Source organism: Silurus aristotelis, assembly GCF_946808225.1.
Source record: "Silurus aristotelis genome assembly, chromosome: 6".
In the NCBI taxonomy this organism is placed as follows: domain Eukaryota; kingdom Metazoa; phylum Chordata; class Actinopteri; order Siluriformes; family Siluridae; genus Silurus; species Silurus aristotelis.
In genome coordinates, this window is record NC_139579.1 from 24015213 (window position 1) to 24039674 (window position 24462).

The following is a 24462-nucleotide window of genomic DNA, read 5'->3' on the forward strand; positions in this document are numbered from 1 at the left end:
GGACATGGTTCCAGTAATTCATGCTCTTGGACATGTTGTTTACAGCAAACTGTTTGCGGGTTTTCTTTTGAGCCAGCTTCAGAAGAGGCTTACTTCTGGAAAGACGGCCATGCAAACTGACTTGTTGCAGTGTGCAGCATATAGCCTGAGCACTGACAAACTGACCTTCCGCTTCTGCAACCTCCAAAGCAATGCTAGCAACACTCATGCGTCTGTTTTTTAAAGCCAGCTTCTGCACCTGACGCAGAGCAAGAGGACTTAACTCCTTTGATCAACCCTTGTAAGGCCTGTTTCGAGTGGAACCCGTCTTGGAAAACCTCTGTATGACTCTGGCCACTGCACTGTAACTCAGTTTCAGGGTTTTACTGATCTTCTTATAGACTAGGTCATCTTTGTGAAGAGTAACAATTCTAATTCTCAAATCCTCAGAGAGTCTTTACCATGAGGTGCCATGTTGAACATCCAGTGGTCAGTATGTAAAAATTAAACTCAAAACATTAAATTATAACTGCTCTAATACAAGATACCAAATTTGTGTTGTTCTTTTAAGCAGACAAAAACATGAATATGATGAATAGTACATGTGGCTTTTCATGGTTACATGATGTACAGCTGTCATCACTTAGGGTGTACTCATTTCTGTTGCCAGTTATTTAGACCATAATGGCTGTATGTTGAGTTATTTTTAAAGGACAGTAAATCTGTACTGTTATACAAGCTGCACATTTACTACTCTAAAATATAGCCAAGTTTCATTTCTATAGTATTCCCTTGAGAAGATCTACTAAAATGGTTGCTGAAATGTGATGGGTGTACTCACTGTTGTGCAATACAGTAGCTACATATAGCCTCAGAAAAAAAAATAGTCATTTTTAAGTCAAGATTCAGAAACCAGGTACACACTATCTAGTTCCACAGTTATTATAAAAGTAATTAGCAGCCAAATACTAAACTACTTACTAAAGAAATGCATACGATTATTAAATCTACAATAACTGTGATTGCCTGTATAAAAGCAGAAAGTTTCATGTTCTGGAGCACTTTGCATATGTGTCTACATTATACCCAGTAAAAGGACTTTGGGAATGACCTCATAGGAGTAACTGTTGGTGCTCATCTGTCTCTGAAGACTTATAAGGTTTTCTCCAAGCAATTTGAAGCTTCAAGACAGCTGCAAATCTTCCCAAAAGTTGGCATCCCAGGAAATTCAGTTTAAGGTCAGATCATTTAATGCTATAGGAAACCTCTAGAGCTACAACATATGACCTACAGGCTTCTATAAGCATGTTTATGTACATGACAGCAGCATCATAAAATGACAAGTATGTATGTAGTATGGCTCTCGTGAGGGGGAGTCTAGGAGAAAAAATTGTTCTCCAAAAAAGTATATTGCAGCATCATTTATATTTTGTAAAACTGAATTTCAAGAAACTAACATTTATGAAACAATATCCTTTGTACTAATGAGACCAAGGATGTTGGGTCATCTTGCAACGCACCATATCTGACAAAAACCAAACAGGGTGTCAAACATCAAACAACTCATACCAACTGTTAAGCGTGGTGATGAAGGGATTTTAATGTAGACTTGTTTTGCAGTCACAGGTTCAAGTAAACTTGTAGTCACTGAGACATTAATGTAGTCTTTTTTTTTTAAGAATATTTTTGTGAAAATGAGCCCATCTACCTATCAGGAGCTACATTTGGGTCATGCAACAGGACAATGATCCCAAGTACACCAAGAAATCTATATCTGAATGGCTAAGGAAGAAAAAAAAGGTGTTGGCAAGTCAAAGTCCACACCTCAACCCTTTCAGATGCTGTAATTGGACCTTAAACTTTGATGAACTGAAGCAATGTTTTTAAAGAATGTGTGGATTAAACTTTCTGCAAATCAGAACACATTTAGAACACATTCACTGCACGGTATTGTTACTAAAGGTGGTTGAATACGTTATTGAATCATAGTGCATACTACTTTTCCACCTGGTTTCTGAATTTTGGTTTACATGTTAAGGAAATTACACTTTGAAATCTATTTTTGTTGTTGTAATTGTTAATGTAACTTCAAAATTGTTATTAAGGTCCTGATAAATAAAAACACATGCAATTGAAGGAGAGTGTTCAGTTTTTCCACAATGACTGAAATACATATTTGCATTTACTTTACTTTAATAAGTTTGATTATGCAGTTATTCCCAAGAGTAAATAAACATCTGCAAAACTGTTGCATTTACATTTTGTCTCATGACAAATCACGTTTTATTTTAGCAATCAACAAGCTCTGTGATGAAGGTTGGTGGGCCATATAGTAAGGCTTATGAAGGTGGTGTTTGCCGGTAAACTGGGATATGGTACATGATCCAACCAGCAGGGACCAGGAGACCAAGTGCAAACATGGACATGGTAAACACCGTCTGCTGTGGAGACACAAGTGGGAAGTAAGAGATTAAAAACTTGCCAGTAGTGTTTCTCTAACTCTGATTAAACTGTGTGAGATTTATTCATCCCCTGTTTCTCAGCACTTATATTTACATTCATCATACACCACTTTCCCCTCTTTAATCTACACAATTGTTTAAGATACCCAGGTATAAATAGTCTAATATTAAATAACAAATTATGAAAGAACTAAAAGTCTTTTTTCCATGTCATCCTAATATGCAAAAATCAATTCAGAATGTAGCAGTACCCCTAAATGTTCATGTCTTATAAAAAATCTATGATCAGAGAAACTTACTAGTTATTTACACACACTTTATGTCACTTCTTTTGCAATTAGATAAATTATTGAACAAGGAACTTGTTTTTTAAACATCTAAACAGAAACTAAGCCAACTTGTAACAAAGCTAACTAGAAACTAAGTGACTGGAAAAATATAGAAATAAAAAATATATAAACAATAAAGTTTATTTTGCAAGCAAAACCCAGTCATGAAACCTAAACTTAACTTAAGGCATATTTTCCCATGCCAAGAGAAAAATATACTCCAGTTCGGTTGCAGTTACTCACCAAACGTCTCTTGCTTGTCTAACGGTAACTTTTTAATTAAAAAAATGTCTTTTTCAATTGCAGTGATAAATAATAAGTATTATTTATGAGTCAGATAGTCAGACTAGACGTCATTAAAGGATTTGTTCAACATTATTATTTATTATATATTATTGTGTTATAATTACATACAATTATTAACTACTACCATATAAAGAAAGACATAAAACTCTGCTAAACTATAACATATATCATTTACTATTAATACAGAGGTGGTAAGAAATAAAATTTACATAAATAAATAACAAGCCAAATAGAATATATACAACACTATATTTAAAAAAGACATATTATATAGCATGAATATGAACATTAAATGTACCTAAATAATGTGCATTTAGATTCGGTTTAAACCAGTAATGCTGTATTTCTGGGTTGAAATGTTAAAATGTAAAAAAGATTTTACAAGAAGATTTTTATTTTGGCAAAGATGGTGCTTTAGAAGGTGAGAAGTCTATTATTTATTTTTTTTATAGTATATCTAATGAAAAATTCACATATTGATTGCCAATTTTTCCTGTTCTTGTAAGCTTAAAGCAGATATCAGATACCATACAGAGATGATAAAACATGACAGTGGTAATCTAAATATTTACCCCAGGTCCAATCTTTTCCTTAGGTGGCTTGCAGTAGATGTTTGATCTGTGCTCTTGTTTGGCCAGCTTCACACGCACCACAGCTCTGACTTGTCCTCGCAGGCCTGAAAACATGCTTGATGATAATTCTATGTACTGTAGTAATGTGTGCTCCCAGGGAGATCCTGAATGATTTATGTGTGTGAACCACAAGAGTGGCTTGAAAATACACATCCTGTTTAAAAACTACAGCAAAACCAGTCATTATCCTAGCATCAGGGAGGAGTCTTCACTCCTGGGCTGTGGTCACGATCCACAAATCTGCTCTATCCGCTGTCTCAGGAGAATAACTGCAAATAGATTTTCTATTATACTTGTATTTTACATAGGAAATAACCACATAAATGAATTTACAAATTCGCTGCTAGATGATATAACAGCAAAAGCCTGAGTCCATCACTGAATCTACAGAAATCCATCTCTGAATGGTGAACAGAAGATGATGATTAAGCACTAGGTCTCAGTCTAAATTTGCACAAGAACAAAATAATGCCCATTATGTAGCAACAGCTGGATTTTGTGTCCCTCAAGAGGAAGCCTGAAGTCATTAAGTTTTCACAACAGATGGCCCTTTTTTTTTTAGACAAGTATATAAACTCTGTGGACGCTGCAAACATATAAATAATAACACAATGCTTAGTTATGCATTATAGAAGAGTATTCTATAATGTATTATAGAAGGAGATGAAGCATGCTCTTTGACTGAAGCATCATTGGGAATAATACATTGAACACTGATTTTAGTGTAGGCAAGACATGCTGAAACTTTTTCCTATAAAGGGCCAATGATCTAACCTTATGGCCGTGGGCCAAAAGTTAATGTCGCATTATATCAAATAATATTATATTATATTATATTACATTTGCCATGGTGCCCCTCTTTTACATATACATAAATAGAAAATATTACTCTGTAATTTGCTTCACTAATGCAATTTTTTTTACATTTTCTATTTTTAAAGTTTTCTATGTATTTCAGTGAAACATATAGTACAAGGAAACATTTATAGTACAATTAAGTTCAAAGCCTAATACAATTCAAGCTATAAGCAGCACAGCTTTATGCTTGTAATATCAGCAGTGTTGGACAAAGTACACAAACCATGTCAACTTAGTTAAAGTAGAGATACACTCTGAAAAATATCACTCCAGAAAAGGTAAATGTGCTCCCTTTGAACTTTTATTTGAGTAAATGTACTTAAGTATCTAAAGTACTATGATTTATTATGGCTATAATGTTCCAAATATAATTTTTGTCACACGACTCTTCCTTAATCAACTCAGTTTATGTGAAAAAACTCTAATGTCACTCTTAGAAGACCAATCTATTAATAGAATGATATTAATAAGTCAAACACATTGATATCTTTTAAAAGTATCAGTAGCCCAAAACCGTCTTTTTAACTACTACAAAAAATCGTGCAAATAAGGCCACAGATGTTGTGGCAAGTTAGAGTCAGGAGTTTCTTCCATCATTTATTACTTTTAAAATGTATTGCTTGCTGTTGATCTGATGCTAACCTGCATGTTGGTGATACATAGATACCACCACTTAAAACTAGTTTAAAACATCTACCCTGATTGGTGGCTCGCTGCGTGCTTGACCAGTTACGTTTTTATCCACTAGAAAATAAAAAGGAACGACTGAGTTCACAAAATAAAGTTGAGTAAAAAAGTAAGATATTTGACTTTTAAAATGTAGTAAAGTTAAAGTAAAAGTCTCCCCAAATGAAAATACTTAAACGCAGTAAGAAACGCAAAAAAGCTACTTAAGTACAGTTACAAATTACATTTACTACCTTACTGTCCACCACTGACTATCAGTGACCTCTCAGAGGCATGTAGCTGCTCCTTGTTATACAAAATGTTTTACAAATTGGGCTGCAACTGATATACTGACAAAGTGTAGGTGAGAGTCAGTTATTTTGCTTCTAGGAGGTACTGCCAAAGTTTTTGTTGCACAACTACAAAAACAAAACTTTTGACGTGTTAAATATTAAGAGAGAAATTAAGATTTGTGTCAGTGGCATTTTCTTCCTTTTTTTTATTTATTTTTTTGCTCTTCTCATAAATGGCATGTTGGGTCAAATCAAAGGTCATCACGAGCAAAATCTGGCTTGAGACCCCTTGTTTTGGCATGTCTGCCTGAGTCCAACTGGGAACAGCACTGTGTTAATCATTATATTATTTTAAAATAATAATTGATCAAAGAGAAAGAAAATCTGAACATATAGAAACTGAACTGAAAAAAATATATATATATTTTTGAAAATATATTACTTTAGTTATTTACACGTTTTAATTTTCTTAGTTTGAAGCAAATGAGAACGCAGCCTGGTGTCGCCCTCATCTGATTAACTGTATTATTGCAACTTCTCTTCTTACAGTTAGGGTGAATTCAGTCATACTACTGGGACAAAGGTTTAATTGGTATCAGAAGGGTTTTCCAGTAAAGTAATAGACATTAATATAATCTATCCCTGCCCTCTTGGAACGATACTTATGCTTACTAATTGGTAGATTTTTATTAGTGTGTTACTTAATAAATCACATTTTATATACTTTACTCAGTATGCAGATTTTTAATAGTGTTACTGTATCTAATTTTAGTTAAATATCTGTGTAATTCTATGTAATATTATATAATATTATATATCATATTTTAAATATATTTTTGCGTGTCTGTAATTTTAAATCTATAATTATTTGATTCATATTTTACCCTGCGTTATGCTGCTCTTCCAAAAGGAAAGGTTATCATTTTATTATATTATCAATTAATTTTCCATATATTCATATAAAAAAAATTATATTTTGGAAAAATAAAATGTATTTGAAAAAACATATACTTTTGAAAATCCTGTTGTTAGTGTAAGAAATCAATGCAAGAAATTAACTACAAAATGCTGCTTAGACCAACATCATAATATACAGTCGAATTTGCGTATTCTGTTGTGTTCACATAATAAATAAATAAAATATAATAAATTATACTGATGATGAATTTGGAGAAAGATTTTATCTCTTGTTATTGAAATTTGATTTATTGATAGTTTTAAATATACAATTTCATATTAAAATTAAATATAAGATGTTATATTTAAAAATGGTTTTAAAAATATAATTAAGGTTACAAAAAAAATAGGGAATGTAAAACCATGAGAAAAATAAATCAGTTTAAAAATCAGTTCTTTTTTCCTTTTTTTTTATGTTTTAATGTAAGCCTAATGTAAACATTTGCCACCACAGGTGTTTATGGTTTTATCATGTGTTATGGTTTTATTTATAAAAACTCTTAGATAAGTTGGAAAATCAAAAAATGTCCCAATTAATTTCATAGCTATGCAAAATGAATATTTTCTTTCATATCTTTAAAAACAAGATTGGGGGGGGGGGTGTATAGCACTTTTGTCATGTGTTTTATTTTCTTTAAATCCCAATTGACTCACTTTTCCCTACACAAATGCCCATAAAGGGTGTACAATAAAAGTATTCACACGCGTTCTAGTGCACTACATGTTCACTACGGAAACCATTGTAGATTTGGAACTTCTCATTTTTGTCAATGGGGCGTGAGGGACCGTGCATTACTTCTGTTCACCGCTGAGTGGCGACAAAATACATATAACGCAGAGTTCCATTGAGAGATCGGTAGAGTCGCTGAAACGCAGCTCAGTAACGTCATTCGCCACCGCAGGCCACAACAACACGGAGCAGATCCGGGCAGCAGCAGCAGAAGCAGAAGCAGGAAGAGGAGGAAGGTTTTCCTTTTAAAAAAGGGAAAAAATCTCTTCTGTTTCAACGTGTTTACTTTGGATAGGCGAGCATGGACCAAAAGTGAGGTTTTAAGTAGCCGTGGGAATATTTTTAGATCCAAATCCGGGCCGTGAAGTGTGTTTGGATATGTGTGTTAGTGAACAGGAATCTCTGAACTTAATAAAGATCAGGATAGAAAGAGAGAGAGAGAGAGAGAGAGAAAGAGAGAGAGAGAGAGAGAGAGAGAGAGGGTTGCAGCTCCACACACCGTTCAGCTCGAAGGAATATGATTCAGCGATGAAAAGGTAAAGGTTTATCCTCAACTTTGAACTCCTTTTCCCCCTTGCATTTCTCTGTCTGTGTGTGTGTGTGTGTGTGTGTGTGTGTGTGAGCTTAAAAGCTCGGACTCCCGGAGAAAATCGCTTGATCGGCGACTTTGTAGCACGCAGATATCCTGCACATTGTCATCTGTTTCTTTTTCTTCGGGTCTCCGGGTTTCATTCGAATCCTTTGCACTTGAACGAATCCGAATTAATCGGTTCTATTAGAAAGAAAAGGTTTTTGCTCCGGCGTGTAACACGAGCTCACGGTGTACAGAGCGGCTCGTGCAGACAAAGCCATCCCATCTACTGTCCTCTATTCTCTGGAGAGCCAGCATGCTGTGTGTGTGTGTGTGTGTGTGTGTGTGTGTGTGCGCGCGCGCGCGCTAATCCTCTAACAGCTCATTATATCGCCTATTCAAGATCTTTTGTCCGTATATTTGACATCTAATGAGAGACTCCAAGGTGTACAAAAGCATTAAACTGCGTGCAGCATCCACACACAGGTAGCCAAGCAGGTAGGTTCAGCCCTGTGTGTGTGTGTGTGTGTGTGTGCTGGAACCTGGAGCACACAGATCACAGAGGGATGGTTTTTTTTTGTTTCTTGGAATGTTGCAGTGCACTGCCATGAATCAAGAGCAACCAGATTTCATTCCCAATGTCCCAGAATGGAAAGTAATGCAGCTGCTGTGATCCTATGGAGAGATCAAGAGCATAAAAATAGAGGTGACTGATTCGGTGCCACCTTAGAACCTCATGGGAGTTGGCCAAACGCATATTGATGGCTCTTCTTGCGTACCCCTGATTACTTCTGCTGAAGGTTTGAGAGGTGGGGACTTGTATACCACTCTTCACACACACTATGCAGACTCTACAGGAACTGCCCTGTTTTCACAGAGGCGAGCGGTGAGTGAAGTATGATCTTCCAGCGCCTTTGGGCGAGCTTGGCTCTTGAAATTTACTTGATTGTTGAATCCAACGCTTAAGGCTTCAAGAGCTCATCTAACAAAATGTCACAATGGCTTCAATGGTCTTTTTTGTGCTTTTAAAACGAATGCCCTCTGTGCAGGAACCGTCCTCCAGTTTCACTCTGTGGGAACTTACTATTGTAGTTGTCTTCTTATTATTTTAGTTAAGATGTGTACACTGTTGTCCTGCCTTGCGTTCAAGTAGGGTGATGAAAGTCTTTCAAATGACGGCTTTCAACATAATTTGAGCGTTGGATTTCTGACCCATTAATTATCTCTACTCTAGCGTTTCTTCTTCCTTGGGGAGACCTTTTTACCTCCATTCAGGGTTTGTTCGCAACTGGATTGGTTTCACCAATAATTATTATTATTATTGCTCCAGTTATTCACAAATTAATTTTTTTATGATATTAGAAATGTTTTCTTCAAGATTTTTTATATATAAAAAAAATCAATATATAGATTTTTATTTTTTATTAATCATAGAGGGAAATTCCTAAAATGCACAAACTAAATGTAGCATTTTAAAAGAAAGATCTCATTGGCCATCTCATAGATCATAGAACATCTGACCATTGGTGTATTTGAAACTGGTTGTGCTTACTTATGACTGTAACAAAATGCATCATTATGAAGGTAAAGGAAAATACTAATAATGATCACTTCTTTTTGCGGTTGTTTTGCATAATTGTAATTCGTATTCATTGGTCGGAGCAGTTAGGGCAACATTTCGATTCGCCATGTTTCAAACTTAAAAAGAAACTCCTGTGTGCATAAACGTGTGACCGCTGTCTCGGTGATGTAAAAGATGCGTGACCACGTCATAGAAATTCCAAATGATGTTTTTTGGGTTATTTCTCAGCTGTGAATAGAAATGGACTCGTAAAATAATTTAAAATGTAAAATCCATTCTGAATGACTTGTGATATTTAAAATTTATTTTTTTAACACATTCCGAGATTTTAACATTTTAAGTTTAGTTTTGCTTAATATTTTTCCTACATCACCCACGATGCTGTTCGTCTACCTTCTAGTGAGATGCAGCAGCGCTTTTGTTTTTCAGTCTGTTCTTCGAAAAAACTTCCACGCTCCTGCGAATACTAGCATTCACAATCAAGTCATGCAGGTCAGCTTGGAAAGCAGTTGTGTGTTCTGGAAATGTCTTCCTTTGTCTACGATGTTGCTGTTTCTCTTACTTTGTTGGATTTTCCATTATTTTATGATGAAGGTGAGTGAGATGAATTCTTGCTCTTTTGTTTTTAGGAGCTAGCGGTGGAAATTGTTCAGTTCTCCCTGAATGATCTATTAAATGTAATAGTTTTTGTGCTGCAGTGCCTTTGTTGTAACTCTGTGGTTAAAAAGAAAGAGAGGGAGCATGAGCTTTTCTTTCACACACATAAATTGTTGATTTATCTAGAATTCTTGATGGTGCTTGAAGGTTCTAGAACAAGGTTATTTATTTTTGCTTTAAACTAGCAGTTCAAGTTATCAGTGCCTTTTCATTTTATCATTGTACCCTCAGGCTCACACATTTACTGAACTTTTAGTAGTTGTGAGGTTATTTATTTTTGGATAATTTATTAACATGTTTTGCCTATTAAACACATACTCAAATCGTGCGACACAAACCGTTTTTCTGCCTTTTAAATCCGTGATCCGTCATGCTTTTGTCCCGTAGGTTTTAACAGTGTGTGGTTTGTGTAGTTTCCGCCACCTGACCCTGTGTGGGCTGAATATGCGTGCAGTCCACACAGGCCACCATTGTTTAGCCTTTCTCTCTGACTGAGTAGTGTTGACGTTGTATGTTGCGTTTTAGCCTGAGGGAATCCTATAGCTGCCTGTTACCTATTAGGTGGCATGTGCAGCAGCAAAATTTGAAAACTGTCAAGTCAGCAGTCTCTACTGAGGTGGGGGGGAATACTGACATGGCAAGAAAAACTTCAAGTATGCATTTTATAGATTTGTATTTTTCATTATAGCGCTTAGTCATCAGTAATTGAATAATCTCTTTTTAAAAATGTAAATAAACTCCGAGGTTTTGATTTAAATATAAAGAAATAGAATCGCTAGCGTCATCATTATTGGGCATGTTTACTGAATTAGGTTTTTCAATCAAGCTGTTCGTACTGATTGTTAGTTTTAAATACTGCTGGCGTGAATAAAAATCTATTCACTGTGGTATTTTTAAACTTTCAGTAAATCATTTGGTTTGTGATGAAGCAAGACCAGGGTGTGTACTTCTACCATCTGTTGGCAGATGCAGTGGTTGATGCTAGCATGTGTGCACTAGCATGTGTGTGTTTGGTGTAAAGCACACCTCCGAGGCCTACATCTGCTATACAGGTCTAGGAGAGCTACTGATGAATCTTTTTTTTTTTTTTTTTTTTAGCCAGCTGTTCGTGTGCATGCTCTGACGCTTCCTTCAACTGGCACATAACCTAGCAGTGGCATGCTCACACAGATTGGCACGGAACAAGAAAAGCTAATTTCTGCTTCCTGAATTTGTCTTTACAGGACTCTTGAAAGTAGAGCATGTAGATTTCTATTGAGTGCCAATCAGGTCCTGCTGCCTCGGAACAATGTTGGAGTGCTTTGTCATATTCTTTGTGAATTGAATCCTGCTCCCTAATCTCCCTTTAGCGCAGGTGAGAACAGAGTGATCGCACTCTGGTACGGACCAAAACAAGTGTCTAAACAAATTGGGCTCCGTTCAGTTCAAAAGTGAACTTGAGTATGTTTTTGAATTCAGAGAGAGCCTTTCAGCCACCTGTAGGACGTGAAACAAACATGCTGTCTATTTTGGGCTGTGAGCAGCACTTACTTATTTATTTATTTACGGCTGATATGAATGGCTATGCAGACCCACAAGGCACCGACTGGGCCATAGTACAGAGCTGTAGCACTGCAGGAATGTGAATGTGATGTCTTCTAGAGCAACAAAAATTAAGAGAAAACTAATTTTTGATGTTTTACAAAATGATTAAATAGTATTTATGCTTTTGTCAATTATATTGACCTATTTCGTGGTAGAACCTCTTATGTTCTGTCTAATTGGGCATTGAGGACTGCAGCCACCTTCAAGTGCAGACCAACACAATCAGCCCAGGGTCATTTGGTTAAAAAAAAAAGAAAAAAAAAGAAATGATTTTAAAAAGATGGTCTTATTCAGAACTTGGCTGAATTTGAGTTCTACTTGGTGCAATAGCCAATGATTTGCTATATGATCTTATGAAGATGCAAAGATAAATGGCTTTTTTATCATTTTTCTTTGCTGACCATCTCTATGACTAAATAAAATGGAGACTTTCATATATTAATGCACTGTAAGTAAGTATAAACTGCAGACCATTCTTGATGAAAGTATTAGCACCACAACTTACTAATAATTTAGTGCTCTATTTTCTCATTCAGATGAGACTGGTTGCGTGTACAATGAGGCTCTCGGGTGGCAGGTTGCAGTTGTAAAGTTGCTGCATGGAGCTCACAATCTACCTTTAAACTGTGTTACTGATAGTTCTTTGCCTCAATCAAAAACAAAATCTACACTTAAAGCTCAGTGGAGAACAGTATCGGAATTTCTAATTCTCCATAGCGAGCTGTCGATACTCTGAAAAATTGTCATCTCAAATTAAGTATTATATTGCCACTGTTTATTTATATTTGTTGTTCTTATGTTGTTCACTATAAGAACAAGTTATGAACAATTATTTGTGTGATAGAAAATGCTACCAGGCCACCTGGGTTGATGGGGTTATGGTCACGAGTTGTTGACTACAGGTACTTAAAAAAGGAACAAGCGCACAGTAGCATTTTTTTTTTTTTTTTTTTTTTTGCACATGCCTGATAGGAAAGTTTTTCAAACACCTGTGGGTTTTTTTCCTCGTATCAGTGCTTTGAATCATGAGCCTCAGGCTTAGGTAAGCTGTTAAATGATTGAAAGCTCAATGCTTCTTATCGCAAGTTAGTGAATCTCAGTCCCCACATTGCATCAAGTTGCATATTTTAAACAATTGACGCTTTAGGTTTGTTGTACCAATGTGTGAGTGATTAGTTAGTTTGAAGCTGTTTCATACTAGTGGTAACTTGTTTTATTTTTTTTTTTTTTTTTTCTCTTAGGAAGTGTTTCATACTAAAGTACTTATTGAGTTAATGTGGAGTCAAAAATCCTTATCACATGTAATCAAAGCAGTCATGCTATGAATGAGAGAATGCACGTGATTTATATTTTTATTTTGGTTTTTTTTTCTTCAGTGTAGGTCATTTTTTGTTAACCATAATGGAAAGGGGTTTTCTTTAACCTTCAAGATAGGAAAAAAAAATCTTTCCCCATTCAGAATTGGCTTAATCCATTGTTCTTCAGCTGTTTCCAAATGTTTCAGTGTTGATTTTATTGGAGAAAGAGGTTAGCTTGGGGGGTTGGTGATGGTCCATGGGGTCACTCCCAGAAGAGGCTAAGGCAGTTGCCTGTAGCCTGGTTCTGTCCCCTCTCATTAGTGTCACATTGCCCAGCCTTAGTGCCCCACCACCCCCCCCCCCCCCCCCCACACACACACACACACACACACTTTTAACCTGAATTTAGGTTACCGTAGCCGTAATCACTGAATGCATTTGTTTTCTTTGACAAATAACATTGGAGTGTTAGACTTGTCCTTTTTTTTTTTTGTTCTTGTGTACTGAGTACCTGCGTTTTCATTTGTTGTAGCATGTTAAATAAAATGCCAGGTTTTGAGCAGGGAGTGTGTGATTTAGGTGGTGGATTAATCCGGAGTACAGATTGAGCGCTGGGTAAAAGCTTGCGTTTCACTCTGCTGAGCAATTGACTGGCTGTGCAACTGAGAAGATTCATCACAGTACACACACATGCACACACAAATGCTCATTAGCCTACAGGAGAATGTGAAACTGATATAAATAGTAGTCTGAGCTAAAACAGATCCCAAGAAAACTCAGCACCTGCACAATTGAAAGCGTGTCGGTGTGTCTCTGTGTAAGTGTGTTGTATCTGTATGCTTGGGTAATATTGGCTTATTGACTGTTTTGCAGTGTTGTATGAATATAAGGAATAATCCGAGTTGGCAGGAACAACTGGTCTCGTTTTCTTCTTACTTACTGATGCCCTTGTTATACTCATGAACACATGCTTTTATATGTTCTACATTTTTTAATTCATTTAAAACATCTGGGATGAAATAATGAAATGTGCACATAAAGCTCAAAAAGATGTAGTAAATCTGTCTAACATAGTCAATGGTGGACAAATCATAAATAATTAGCTAGCCTACTGGGCCAGTAGAAGCTTTATTGTCTGTCCAGTGTCGTGTTTTGGTTGCCTGGAAACCTAATTGAAAAGAATAAAAATGGTCGCTACCATAATGTGGTAACATATGGCCAGCTAGTCAGGTAGTTAAACGCATTGCTGCAAACCGAGAGAAAAGAATTTCTGGGAGAGTATAACTGTAGCCAGTTCTTCTCCTCCCCTGATAAAGGTTTTTTTACGAGGCACATTGTGTCTTTACCTTCAACAAAGCTCGCTGTGTTGTGGGTGAATGTTTCATCTATGAACTGCACTGTTCTTTCCCCCACATCACAAATCCTATTTTAAACAATGTTATTTTGGTCTTTTTATTTTTGTAGCATTTTCACCTGTTTGTGCCTGAATCTGAAAGGATCATCAGTCATCTGTGCCTGATAATTAATGAGCCTGGTAAGTCTTCAGACAGATCAGACCAGGGTTGAGGTGTAGATGAATGACAACAGGATTTGAAACAAAAATATTGCACTCTGGTTACAGGAGAAGTGGAGAATGTGTTGCACCTCTGTGAAGCACACAAATTTGAAATGTGCGTAACAAAGAAACTTTAGTCCTGCGAACCTCAATAGGGACTTTACTATTATTATTTTGCTCACAGCATGAATGAATAAAAAAACGAATAACCCAGACACAAAACCTACCTGAACACTGCTGAGTAATAATCATGTGCTTTGTTTTACCTGGTTATGAAATGAGTATGATTGGAATCCGATTACCTGCACAGTTCTTGTTCTAATTACTGCTTTTCTCAAAACCATTAAATAATTTCTGTCACTTTTTTTCTTGTATTGTTGCTTGTTTGTTTATTCAGTCTTAATTGCTTACTGCATTCATGATTTAATTCCTCTTTTAAATACTAATGACCAAAAATCAAGCATCAGCTGAGGACAGTGTTGCTTATAGAGGAAACGACTCTTGTTCCAACAATTATAATCCAACGGTTAAATGTTCCTGTTTAATGCTGCATGACAAATAAACGAACACAGCCACAAGTGTTGCACTTTGTTTATTCAGGGGAATGGTTGTAATGTAAGGTCGAAAATGGATGATCTTGTGGTAGATGGTGGTTGAAATTGATTAATATTTATTATGGTTGAGGTTTTTGCTTAAATAAAAATTAGACAGTTCATCTGGAAAGTATTCACAGCGCTTTTTCCCACGTTTCATGTTGGAGCTTTATTTCAGAATGGATTTAATTATCTTGCTCAAAATTCTACAAACAATACTCCATAATGACAACGTGAAAGACGTTTGCTTGAAATCGTAGCAAATGTATAAAAAATGAAGAAAATCACGTATATAAGCATTTACAGCCTTTGATCAATACTTTGTTGACGCACCTTTGTCACAAAATTGCAGACTCAAGTCTTTTTTTGAGTATGATGCTACAAGCTGGGCACCTATATTTGGGCAGTTTCTTCAATTCTTCTTTGCAGAACTTCTCAAGCTCCATCAGGTTGGACAGGGAGCATCTGTGCACAGACATCTTCAAATCTCTCCAGAGATGTTAAGTAAGGTTAAGTCTGGCTTCTGGCTGGGCCACTCAAAGGCATCTACAGAGTCGTCCTGTAGCCACTCCTTTATCTTGTCTCGTGTGCTTAGGGTCATTGTCCTGTTGGGAGATAAACAGTCACCCAGTCTGAGGTCCAGAGCGCTCTGAAGCAGGTTTTTATAAATGACGTCTCTGTACATTTCTGCATTCATCTTTCCCTTGAGCCTGACTAAACTCCCAGTTCCTGCAGTTGAAAAACATCCCCACAGCATGATGCTGCCACCACCATGCTTCACTGTAGGGTTGGTATTGACCTGGTGATAAGTGTTGCCTGGTTTTTTCTCCGCACATTATGCTTGTCACATTCCAAATAGTTTAATTTTTGTTTCTCATGGTCTCCTTGGAGGAGTCCTTCAGGTGCCTTTTGGCAAACTCCAAGTGGGCTGTCATGTGCCTTTTTACTGATGATTGGCTTTCATCTGGCCACTCTACCATTCAGAGTACTGTAGAGATGGTGGTTGTTCTGGAAGGATCCGAGAAGAAAGCTGGAGCTCTTTCAGAGTGACGATAAGGTTCTAAGAAGGTCTACAGACAGTTCCTTGGACTTTATGGCTTGGTTTGTGCTGTTAATTGTGTGAGACCTTAGACAGGTGTGTGCCTTTCCAAATCATGTCCAATCAATTAAATTTACCACAGGTGGACTCCAATCAAGTTGTAGAAACATCTCAAGGGTGATCAGTGGTAACAGGATGCACCTGAGCTCAATTTTAAGAGTCAAAGGAAAGGCTGTGAATACTTATGGACATGTAGGTTTAAATTTGTATTTATTTTTATATATATTTGTGTGTGTGTGTGTGTATATGTATATATATATATATATATATATATATATATATATATATATATATAATAAATTTGCAAATATTTCAAACTTTTTACACATTGTCATTATGGGGTATTGTTTGTAGACTTTTGAGGAAATGTAATTAATCCATTTTGGAATAAGGCTGTAACATAACAAAATGGTGGAGTAAAGTGCTGTGAATACCTCCCAAATTCTATGTAAATAAAAATTTATTTGATTTTGAATTGGTTAGCTAGTAATCGCAAGGCAACTAAGATTACCAGAATCAGCTACATGCAACCTATTAACTAAACCATGGCTAAACGAAAGATTACAATAGTTTTTAGTGTATGCAAGAAGCAGACATTTTATATATAATATACATTTTTTTTTTGTATAAAAAAAAAAAAATTATCTGGAGAATTTCATGAATGACCTTTTGAGGTACATGGCATGTTGAGAACGGCACATGGCTGGAGAGAAATGTCAAGATCCTTCTTGACCATGATTAAGTGCTGAACAATGAAATGAATTTACCAAAGCAGAAATGCATTAACTAATGTTGTGGGTTAAAACATTATTTATCATAGACCACTTCCAGGAAATGCTCTAGAGGTCAAACTGTTAGCATTCTTAATGTTAATGGCTATAGATTTGCTGTAAACTTGAGCATAAGGAAAACAAAGTGTATGGAAGACTGGTATTTTACACACTGCAAAAAGAAGTGGTGGAGATGCTTCAGTCCTGCTGCTCCAAAAAAAAGTATCTGGCTTTTAAAAAAAACTGAATATTTACTGTCACTTAAATATTTACAGCATGCAAACATAAGATTTTGAAATTCTGTACGATTAGTGATTAAGTGATGCTAGTCAGAATAATGCTCTAAATCATGGAGCAATAATCAGTGCAGAATGATTCAGTATTGCTCAGACAGTAGGAGGTCACTGCTTCCCTGACAGCAGGATGACGCGTTATAGAGCCTAATTGCTGTTTCTAGTAAAGACATATTACTGTTCTTCTCCCGACAGTGCAGGCAGAGTCGGTGTCAGAACAAATCAGCTTGGAGGGTATTAGAAGTCCCATAGGCTAGCAGAAACTGCCATTTAAATAATGACTCGCTGAAATGAAATTGTTCTCTTCCTCTCACTTGCACATTAGACAGTGTGTACCGTACCGCATCAGCACAGTATTTCCCTATGCGTTAACCCCTTATTAATCGCATGCGTAAAAATCCAGTGTTGGCAATACTGCATTATATTTTGCACTTCTGTAGCTCCACCTTTCCTATTGATTTTGAAATCTTAAACAGTCATACATACAGATAAATACATATGTCTTCTTTTTTAAACGATCCCCAGGGGCACTATTGTAAACCACAGTTGTCAGTAATGTAATGACAGCAAATGTAACCACAGCTTATAAAATTCAGCACAGCTCTGGAAAGGATATTTAACTGTATTAGGAGAGGAAAACAGTGTGTACCTGTAGCTTTAAAACATTTATGCGGAAACTAAACTTCAACCTAAAGTAATCAACACTGTTGTAGTAACTCTATTGGGGATGCACAGCCTGAGAATGAACCCCTGCTGTTCATGTTGAGCCTGAACGTGTTTCTTTGTTTAGCTCAAATAAAAAGTATTGACTTGTTTATAATGGCCAAGAACCTGCTTTGAACACATTACTTGGATTGTGTGCTGGTTGTAGGACTGGATGCGAAGCCGTAATAATACTGATATTGTGACATTTACTTTTGAAAATTGATGCACATAATTGATATGCATGCCATGGTCTACATACAGACACACAGACACAAGATCTAAAGATTGGAAATACTTTATATATATATATATATATATATATATATATATATATATATATATATATTATAGTGAGGAAAATAAGTATTTGAACACCCTGCTATTTTGCAAGTTCTCCCACTTAGAAACCATGGAGGGGTCTAAAATTGTCATCGCTGGTGCATGTCCATGGTGAGAGACATAATCTAAAAAAATCCAGAAGTCACAATATATGATTTTTAAACTATTTATTTGTATGATACAGCTGCAAATAAGTATTTAAACACCTGTCTATCAGCTAGAATTTTGACCCTCAAAGACCCCAAAAGTCTGCCTTTAAAATGTCCACCTCCACTCCATTTATTATCCTAAATTAGATGCACCTGTTTGAGGTCGTTAGCTGCATAAAGACACCTGTCCACCCCATACAATCAGTAAGAATCCTACTACTAACATGGCCAAGACCAAAGAGCGGTCCAAAGACACTAGAGACAAAATTGTACACCTCCACAAGGCTGGAAAGGGCTACGGGGAAATTGCCAAGCAGCTTGGTGAAAAAAGGTCCACTGTTGGAGCAATCATTAGAAAATGGAAGAAGCTAAACATGACTGTCAATCTCCCTCGGACTGGGGCTCCATGCAAGATCTTACTTCGTGGGGTCTCGATGATCCTAAGGAAGGTGAGAAATCAGCCCAGAACTACACTAGAGGAGCTGGTCAATGACCTGAAAAGAGCTGGGACCACCGTTTCCAAGGTTACTGTTGGTAATACACTAAGACGTCATGGTTTGAAATCATGCATGGCACGGAAGGCTCCCCTGCTTAAACCAGCACATGTCCAGGCACGTCTTAAGTTTGCCAATGACCATTTGGATGATCCAGAGGAGTCATGGGAGAAAGTCATGTGGTCAGATGAGACCAAAATAGAACTTTTGGGTCATAATTCCACTAAACGTGTTTGGAGGAAGAAGAATGATTAGTACCATCCCAAGAACACCATCCCTACTGTGAAGCATGGGGGTGGTAGCATCATGCTTTGGGGGGTGTTTTTCTGCACATGGGACAGGGCGACTGCACTGTATTAAGGAGAGGATGACCGGGACATGTATTGCGAGATTTTGGGGAACAACCTCCTTCCCTCAGTTAGAGCATTAAAGATGGGTCGAGGCTGGGTCTTCCAACATGACAATGACCCAAAGCACACAGCCAGGATAACCAAGGAGTGGCTCTGTAAGAAGCATATCAAGGTTCTGGCGTGGCCTAGCCAGTCTCCAGACCTAAACCCAATAGAGAATCTTTGGAGGGAGCTCAAAATCCGTGTTTCTCAGCGACAGGCCAGAAACCTGACTGATCTAGAGAAGATCTGTGTGGAGGAGTGGGCCAAAATCCCACCTGCAGTGTGTGCAAACCTGGTGAAAAACTACAGGACACGTTTGACCTCTGTAATTGCAAACAAAGGCTACTGTACCAAATATTAACATTGACTTTCTCAATTCTTTGCAGCTGTATCATACAAATAAATAGTTATAAAATCATACATTGTGATTTCTGGATTTTTTTAGATTATGTCTCTCACAGTGGACATACACCTACGATGACAATTTCAGACCCCTCCATGATTTCTAAGTGGGAGAACTTGCAAAATAGCAGGGTGTTCAAATACTTATTTTCCTCACTGTGTGTGTGTGTGTGTGTGTGTGTGTGTGTGTGTGTGTGTGTGTGTGTGTGTGTGTGTGTGTGTGTGTGTGTGTGTGTGTGTGTGTGTGTGTCTTGTTACAGATCAGTGATCTAAAACTGTAAAGACCCAAATGCAACTTCTGATAAAACCTGATACTGTGACTGAAATCTTTCTAACTCATCACAGCTCTTACAAGTTTCCCTCACTGAGACATAAACTCTACTGTGTGAGGTTTTTTTTTACTGTTAAAATGATTTTGGTTAGATAAGCAGATCATAGGCCGTTATTTCAGCATAGTTTCACCTCCCAGGTCACGTAGCCATGCATTTGAGCAGTTGTTCAGACATACCAGGGGTCCAGATAGACAAAACATTCTTCACCACAAGAAACTTCTCAACCGTTTTTACCAGGATCTAAAGAAGCTTGTTTGTGAAAATGAAAAGTCTGTGCTAGAGTGGAGCCACATGCCAAACTTGAACCTCTTGAAGTAGTGAAGCCGTACAATAAATAGTGATTTAAATATTTGTGTCCTATTTAAAAAAAATAATAATAATAATGCACAAGGCTGAATGGAGAGGTTTGTGTGTGGAGATGTTTGTGAAATTTCTCCCTCAAGATATACACTATATGGCCAAAAGTATTTGGACATCTGACAGACATACAATTTCAAAACCATGAGTATTGTTGATATAGCTGTGGAAATTTCTGCCCATTCACCCACAGTAGAATTATGAGGCTGGGCATTGATTTCAAGTGAAAAGACCGCTTTCACAGCAAACCTGGCAATGTTGGTTTTTATGAATTTTGATTTGTGCACAGGGACATTATCAAGTTGCAGGTTGAAGCCTTTTTAATTCCATAAAGACATATTAATGGTGTGATGGTCAGGTTTCCATGTACTTTGGGACATATAGTATCATTTATGCCACAGTGTTCAAGGTGTTCCATTGCAAGTCATTGTATAACAATAATAAAAAAACACACAAATACAAAGTTTTTGTGAGTACAATTATATAAAATATAGACTATTGAGAACCGCAAGTGGACATTATGAAATATCTGCCTTGCTGAGCCTTGAACACTCGCATTTTATATTTAAAATTATACAATAATTACTGTACCAAATGAATATTTTTATATATGCCAGTAACATATGCGTAATATACTGTAAATTTCTCCTATAAACCTTAAGACAACTTGTTTTCAAATATTTTTGTCTTCGTTTCCTGTGCCACTGAGTCATAATCACTCAGTAGTGTCCGGGGGGGAGATGAGCTGAATGACTCAAACTTTCTTTAAACTCCTGAACTGAAACTGTTTGGTTAAAAAGATAAGATATTCACTTTAAATGAAAAGGAAATTATATTCCCCTTTCAGGACATCTGAAACCAAGCGACCCGTTGTTGGGTCATGACTACTAGTTTGGGAAATCCTGTTATAAGATGATTTTTTTATATTTTTTTTTGCATTGATTAAGGTCCAAATATTAAACTCTTTAAATCACATGCAATTAATTCTGACCCCTTTTCATATCTCATTGATACAGTGTACTTTGAAATAAAAATCCTTATCTTGAATTGTCTTTGTGATCAGATTAAAGCTGCTTTCAGTGATTAGTTTAGTATCATGACTCTTGGTTGTCCCCACCCTTTGTCTATACTAGGCATGGCTGTTTTGTGCTTCACTTCGACTGCAACACCAGTCCAGGCACTAACTTCTAGAGAAGGCAGCTGAGGAAGCGAGCTCCACGCTGGGCTGTAATAATGAGGAGACAAGTGAAGTGACAAGGAAGAGGGAGGAAAAGATGGGAGCCAATGTTTCCAGCTACCCACACTCGTGTTCTCCACGCTTTGGTGGAAACACACAGGCTCAGCAGACCTTCATTGGTGGGTATTTAAATAATCAAGCTAGTAAACACTTTCTGGAACTGCATATATAATCCATTTTCATTGAAGTATTCATCAGTGAATGTCAGATTGCACAAAATTATATATTTCTTTTGACCATGAAAAGGCCTTTTCTTAACAGTTAAGGCTTCTACAGAAGCTCACTCACTGATTAAACTTTAGATGGAGTGTTTGGAGGCAGCTTTGATTACCGCTCTAAATGTAGTAAAGAAACTAAATGGATTTGGTTCAGCACTTGCTAGTTTATGTAAAGGATAGTGGAGCCTATGGCTTTTTCTTGATGATTAACCTTACCCTGTGAAGTTTGGTGGCATTTCTGTAATGATTTTTAATTCCTTACTGTGGAAAGTGCAGTTCAATTACCAATGAAATGGAGCTGGAGACTGTGATTAACAGAGTGTCACCAAAACCATTAAGAGAAGAAACTGCTAATGTGCTGCCGAAGCCTACTCAGCTGCTTGTGTAGGGTTTTTTTTTTTTTCGAGAGAGGTAGCTGCTATTTTCTTTTGGGTTTTTTTTTTGAGAGAGATAGCTGCTAGTTTTCAGGTCAGCTAAGTTCGAGGAAAATGTGTTCGTTCAGCATGAATGGTTAGTAATTTTGTGTTTTAAGACAAGAGGCTGGAAATTAATGGCAGGCAAAGCGCTGATGGTCTATCTTAAAGACATAGTACGTGACAAGTCGTTGTTTGTTTCAGTAAAAATGAGTTGAAATCTTGATTTTGTTGAAAGACTGCCATCCCAGTACAATACTACAAACCACTGCAAACTAGATGGCAAAATTTTTTAGTATAACCCTTACATTTCATAAGAACCCATTAAAGCTGTATGAGGTGCTGCTTTGTTCCAAAGGACTTTCTTCTTGGTCATAGTGTGTTTAATGTAAATGTTTTAGATCATTTTGCAGTGCAGGCTGTTGCAAGTATTATCACATCGATTGAACTTGTTCACAAAGCAAACAAATACCTTTCAAATTCACCTTTGTACCAAACTTGGCTTCTAGGTTTTAAGCCCTCTGGTAAATGTAAAACATAAGTATTAGGATTCTGTACCGATGCCTATCAGCATGGCCCCATTCTCAAAAAAATGCATACAAAAGAATGGCAAATGTACATCACGCATACAGGCAAAATCACTTTGAGAAGAATACAGATGTACTATCGAAATTATGAAAAGGAAACCATACATAATGACATTTTAAGGCTAATGAGATGTACAGAGTTCTAACATTGCTTTTTTCTCATCCTGTCAGGCACATCATTATACTCTCAGCAGAGTTACACATGGGAGCCGAAGCTGTACAGTCTAGAGCATGGCGGCCATGATCGTGTTCCCGAGCGGAAGAAGAAGAGCTCTGGCCTGGCCACACTTAAGCGCCGCTTTATCCGCCGTCGCAGGGCGAGTCGCTCAGCCGACCATGCCCGGCACATGCGTGAATTGCTCTCAGGTTGGCATGTTTGTGATGTCAATGCTCTTGTGGAGGAGTATGAGGGCACAACTGCCCTCAAAGAACTGAGCCTGGCTTCAAGTCTAGCCCGGCCTGAAGCTGCCACTCTGCGATCCTGCATGGCTACACTTTTTCAGCATAAACACTGTGCTGATGTGGACCTGCTCTTTCAGGATGCCTGCTTCCCTGCGCATCGTGCCATTCTGGCTGCCCGCTGCCCTTTTTTTAAAAGCTTGCTGTCATCCACAGGTTCAGCTAATTTAAGCTACAATGGACCAGAGGTGCTTCTTGATGTGGGCACAGCAGGAATGGATGTCTTGTTGTTCTCTGCCCTGCTACATTTCTTGTACACAGGTGAGCTAGGAGATGCTAACAGAGAGGCTGAAACACGACTAAGGAACGTGGATGTCCTCAGGCAGCTGAGTGAGGAGTTTGGCATGCCTAACCCTCTGGAGGAAGACATGAGGATGCTGTTTCACTCCATGTGCTACTACGACTCTGTACTCAGCTTCTGTTCTGAGCCTGAAAGTATAGAAGCTTGTGATGCTGTCGGAGGGATTAGCGGTGGAGGGATTGCTGGAGTTAGCATTGTAAAAAGTGATCAGTCAGCATCTCCAGAAGAGGACCTGAGAGCCCATAAGGCCGTGCTCTCGGCGCGATCTCCTTTCTTCCGCAACCTTCTGCAGCGTCGCGTCCGGACTGGTGAAGAGCTAACCGAGAGAACACTTCAAACACCTACACTCATAGTCCTGGACGAGTCAATAATTCCAAGGAAATATGCCCGCGTTATTCTGCACTGCATGTACACCGATGTCGTAGATTTAGCCCTTGTGATGCGTGGCAGTCCATCAATGGGCAGTCTGAGTGAGGCACAATCTCTAGGGACGAGTAACACTGCTGGCAAGGGTGCTGTTCCCACACGTACAGAGGAAGCCATGGAGCTCTATCACATTGCCCTATTTCTGGAGTTCAGTATGCTGGCACAAGGTAATTGCTGTTTCACATACACTAAAGCTTTTATTATTTATGAACCCCACTAGAGATAAAAAATGCAAGTGGTAGCTAAAAGGCTAAGGTGTTGGAATTTTGATTAGAAGGTCACAGGTTTAAATCCCAGTACCAATAAGATGCAGAGCAAGACCCTTAACCCAGCTGTAAGTCACTCTGGATAAAGGCTTCTGCCAAAGGCTGTAAATATAAAAATATAGATCTTATCTGCCTCAGACAGTCTAACGGCTTCATAAAAGGACTAAAGTA

At 37.5% G+C, this 24462-nt stretch overlaps 1 protein-coding gene and 1 long non-coding RNA gene across 2 annotated transcripts in view; one reads left to right on the forward strand and one right to left on the reverse strand.

The window, feature by feature from the left end:
* Window positions 1–2227: 2227 nt before the first annotated feature.
* Window positions 2228–4077, reverse strand: LOC310727581. The gene is made up of 2 exons (XR_014534046.1): window positions 3649–4077; window positions 2228–2420 (listed from the first exon to the last, which is right to left on the reverse strand). It is a non-coding gene; the product is annotated as an uncharacterized lncRNA (long non-coding RNA).
* Window positions 4078–7323: 3246 nt separating this feature from the next.
* Window positions 7324–24462, forward strand: part of LOC310727437 (BTB/POZ domain-containing protein 7-like) — a 31728-nt gene continuing 14589 nt past the window's right edge. The window contains exons 1-3 of the mRNA XM_083543920.1: window positions 7324–7748; window positions 21518–21740; window positions 23011–24192. Of these exons, the coding sequence (XP_083400046.1) occupies window positions 21659–21740; window positions 23011–24192 (1264 nt within the window). The 5' untranslated portion in view covers window positions 7324–7748; window positions 21518–21658. The remainder of the gene's footprint in view (window positions 7749–21517; window positions 21741–23010; window positions 24193–24462) is intronic.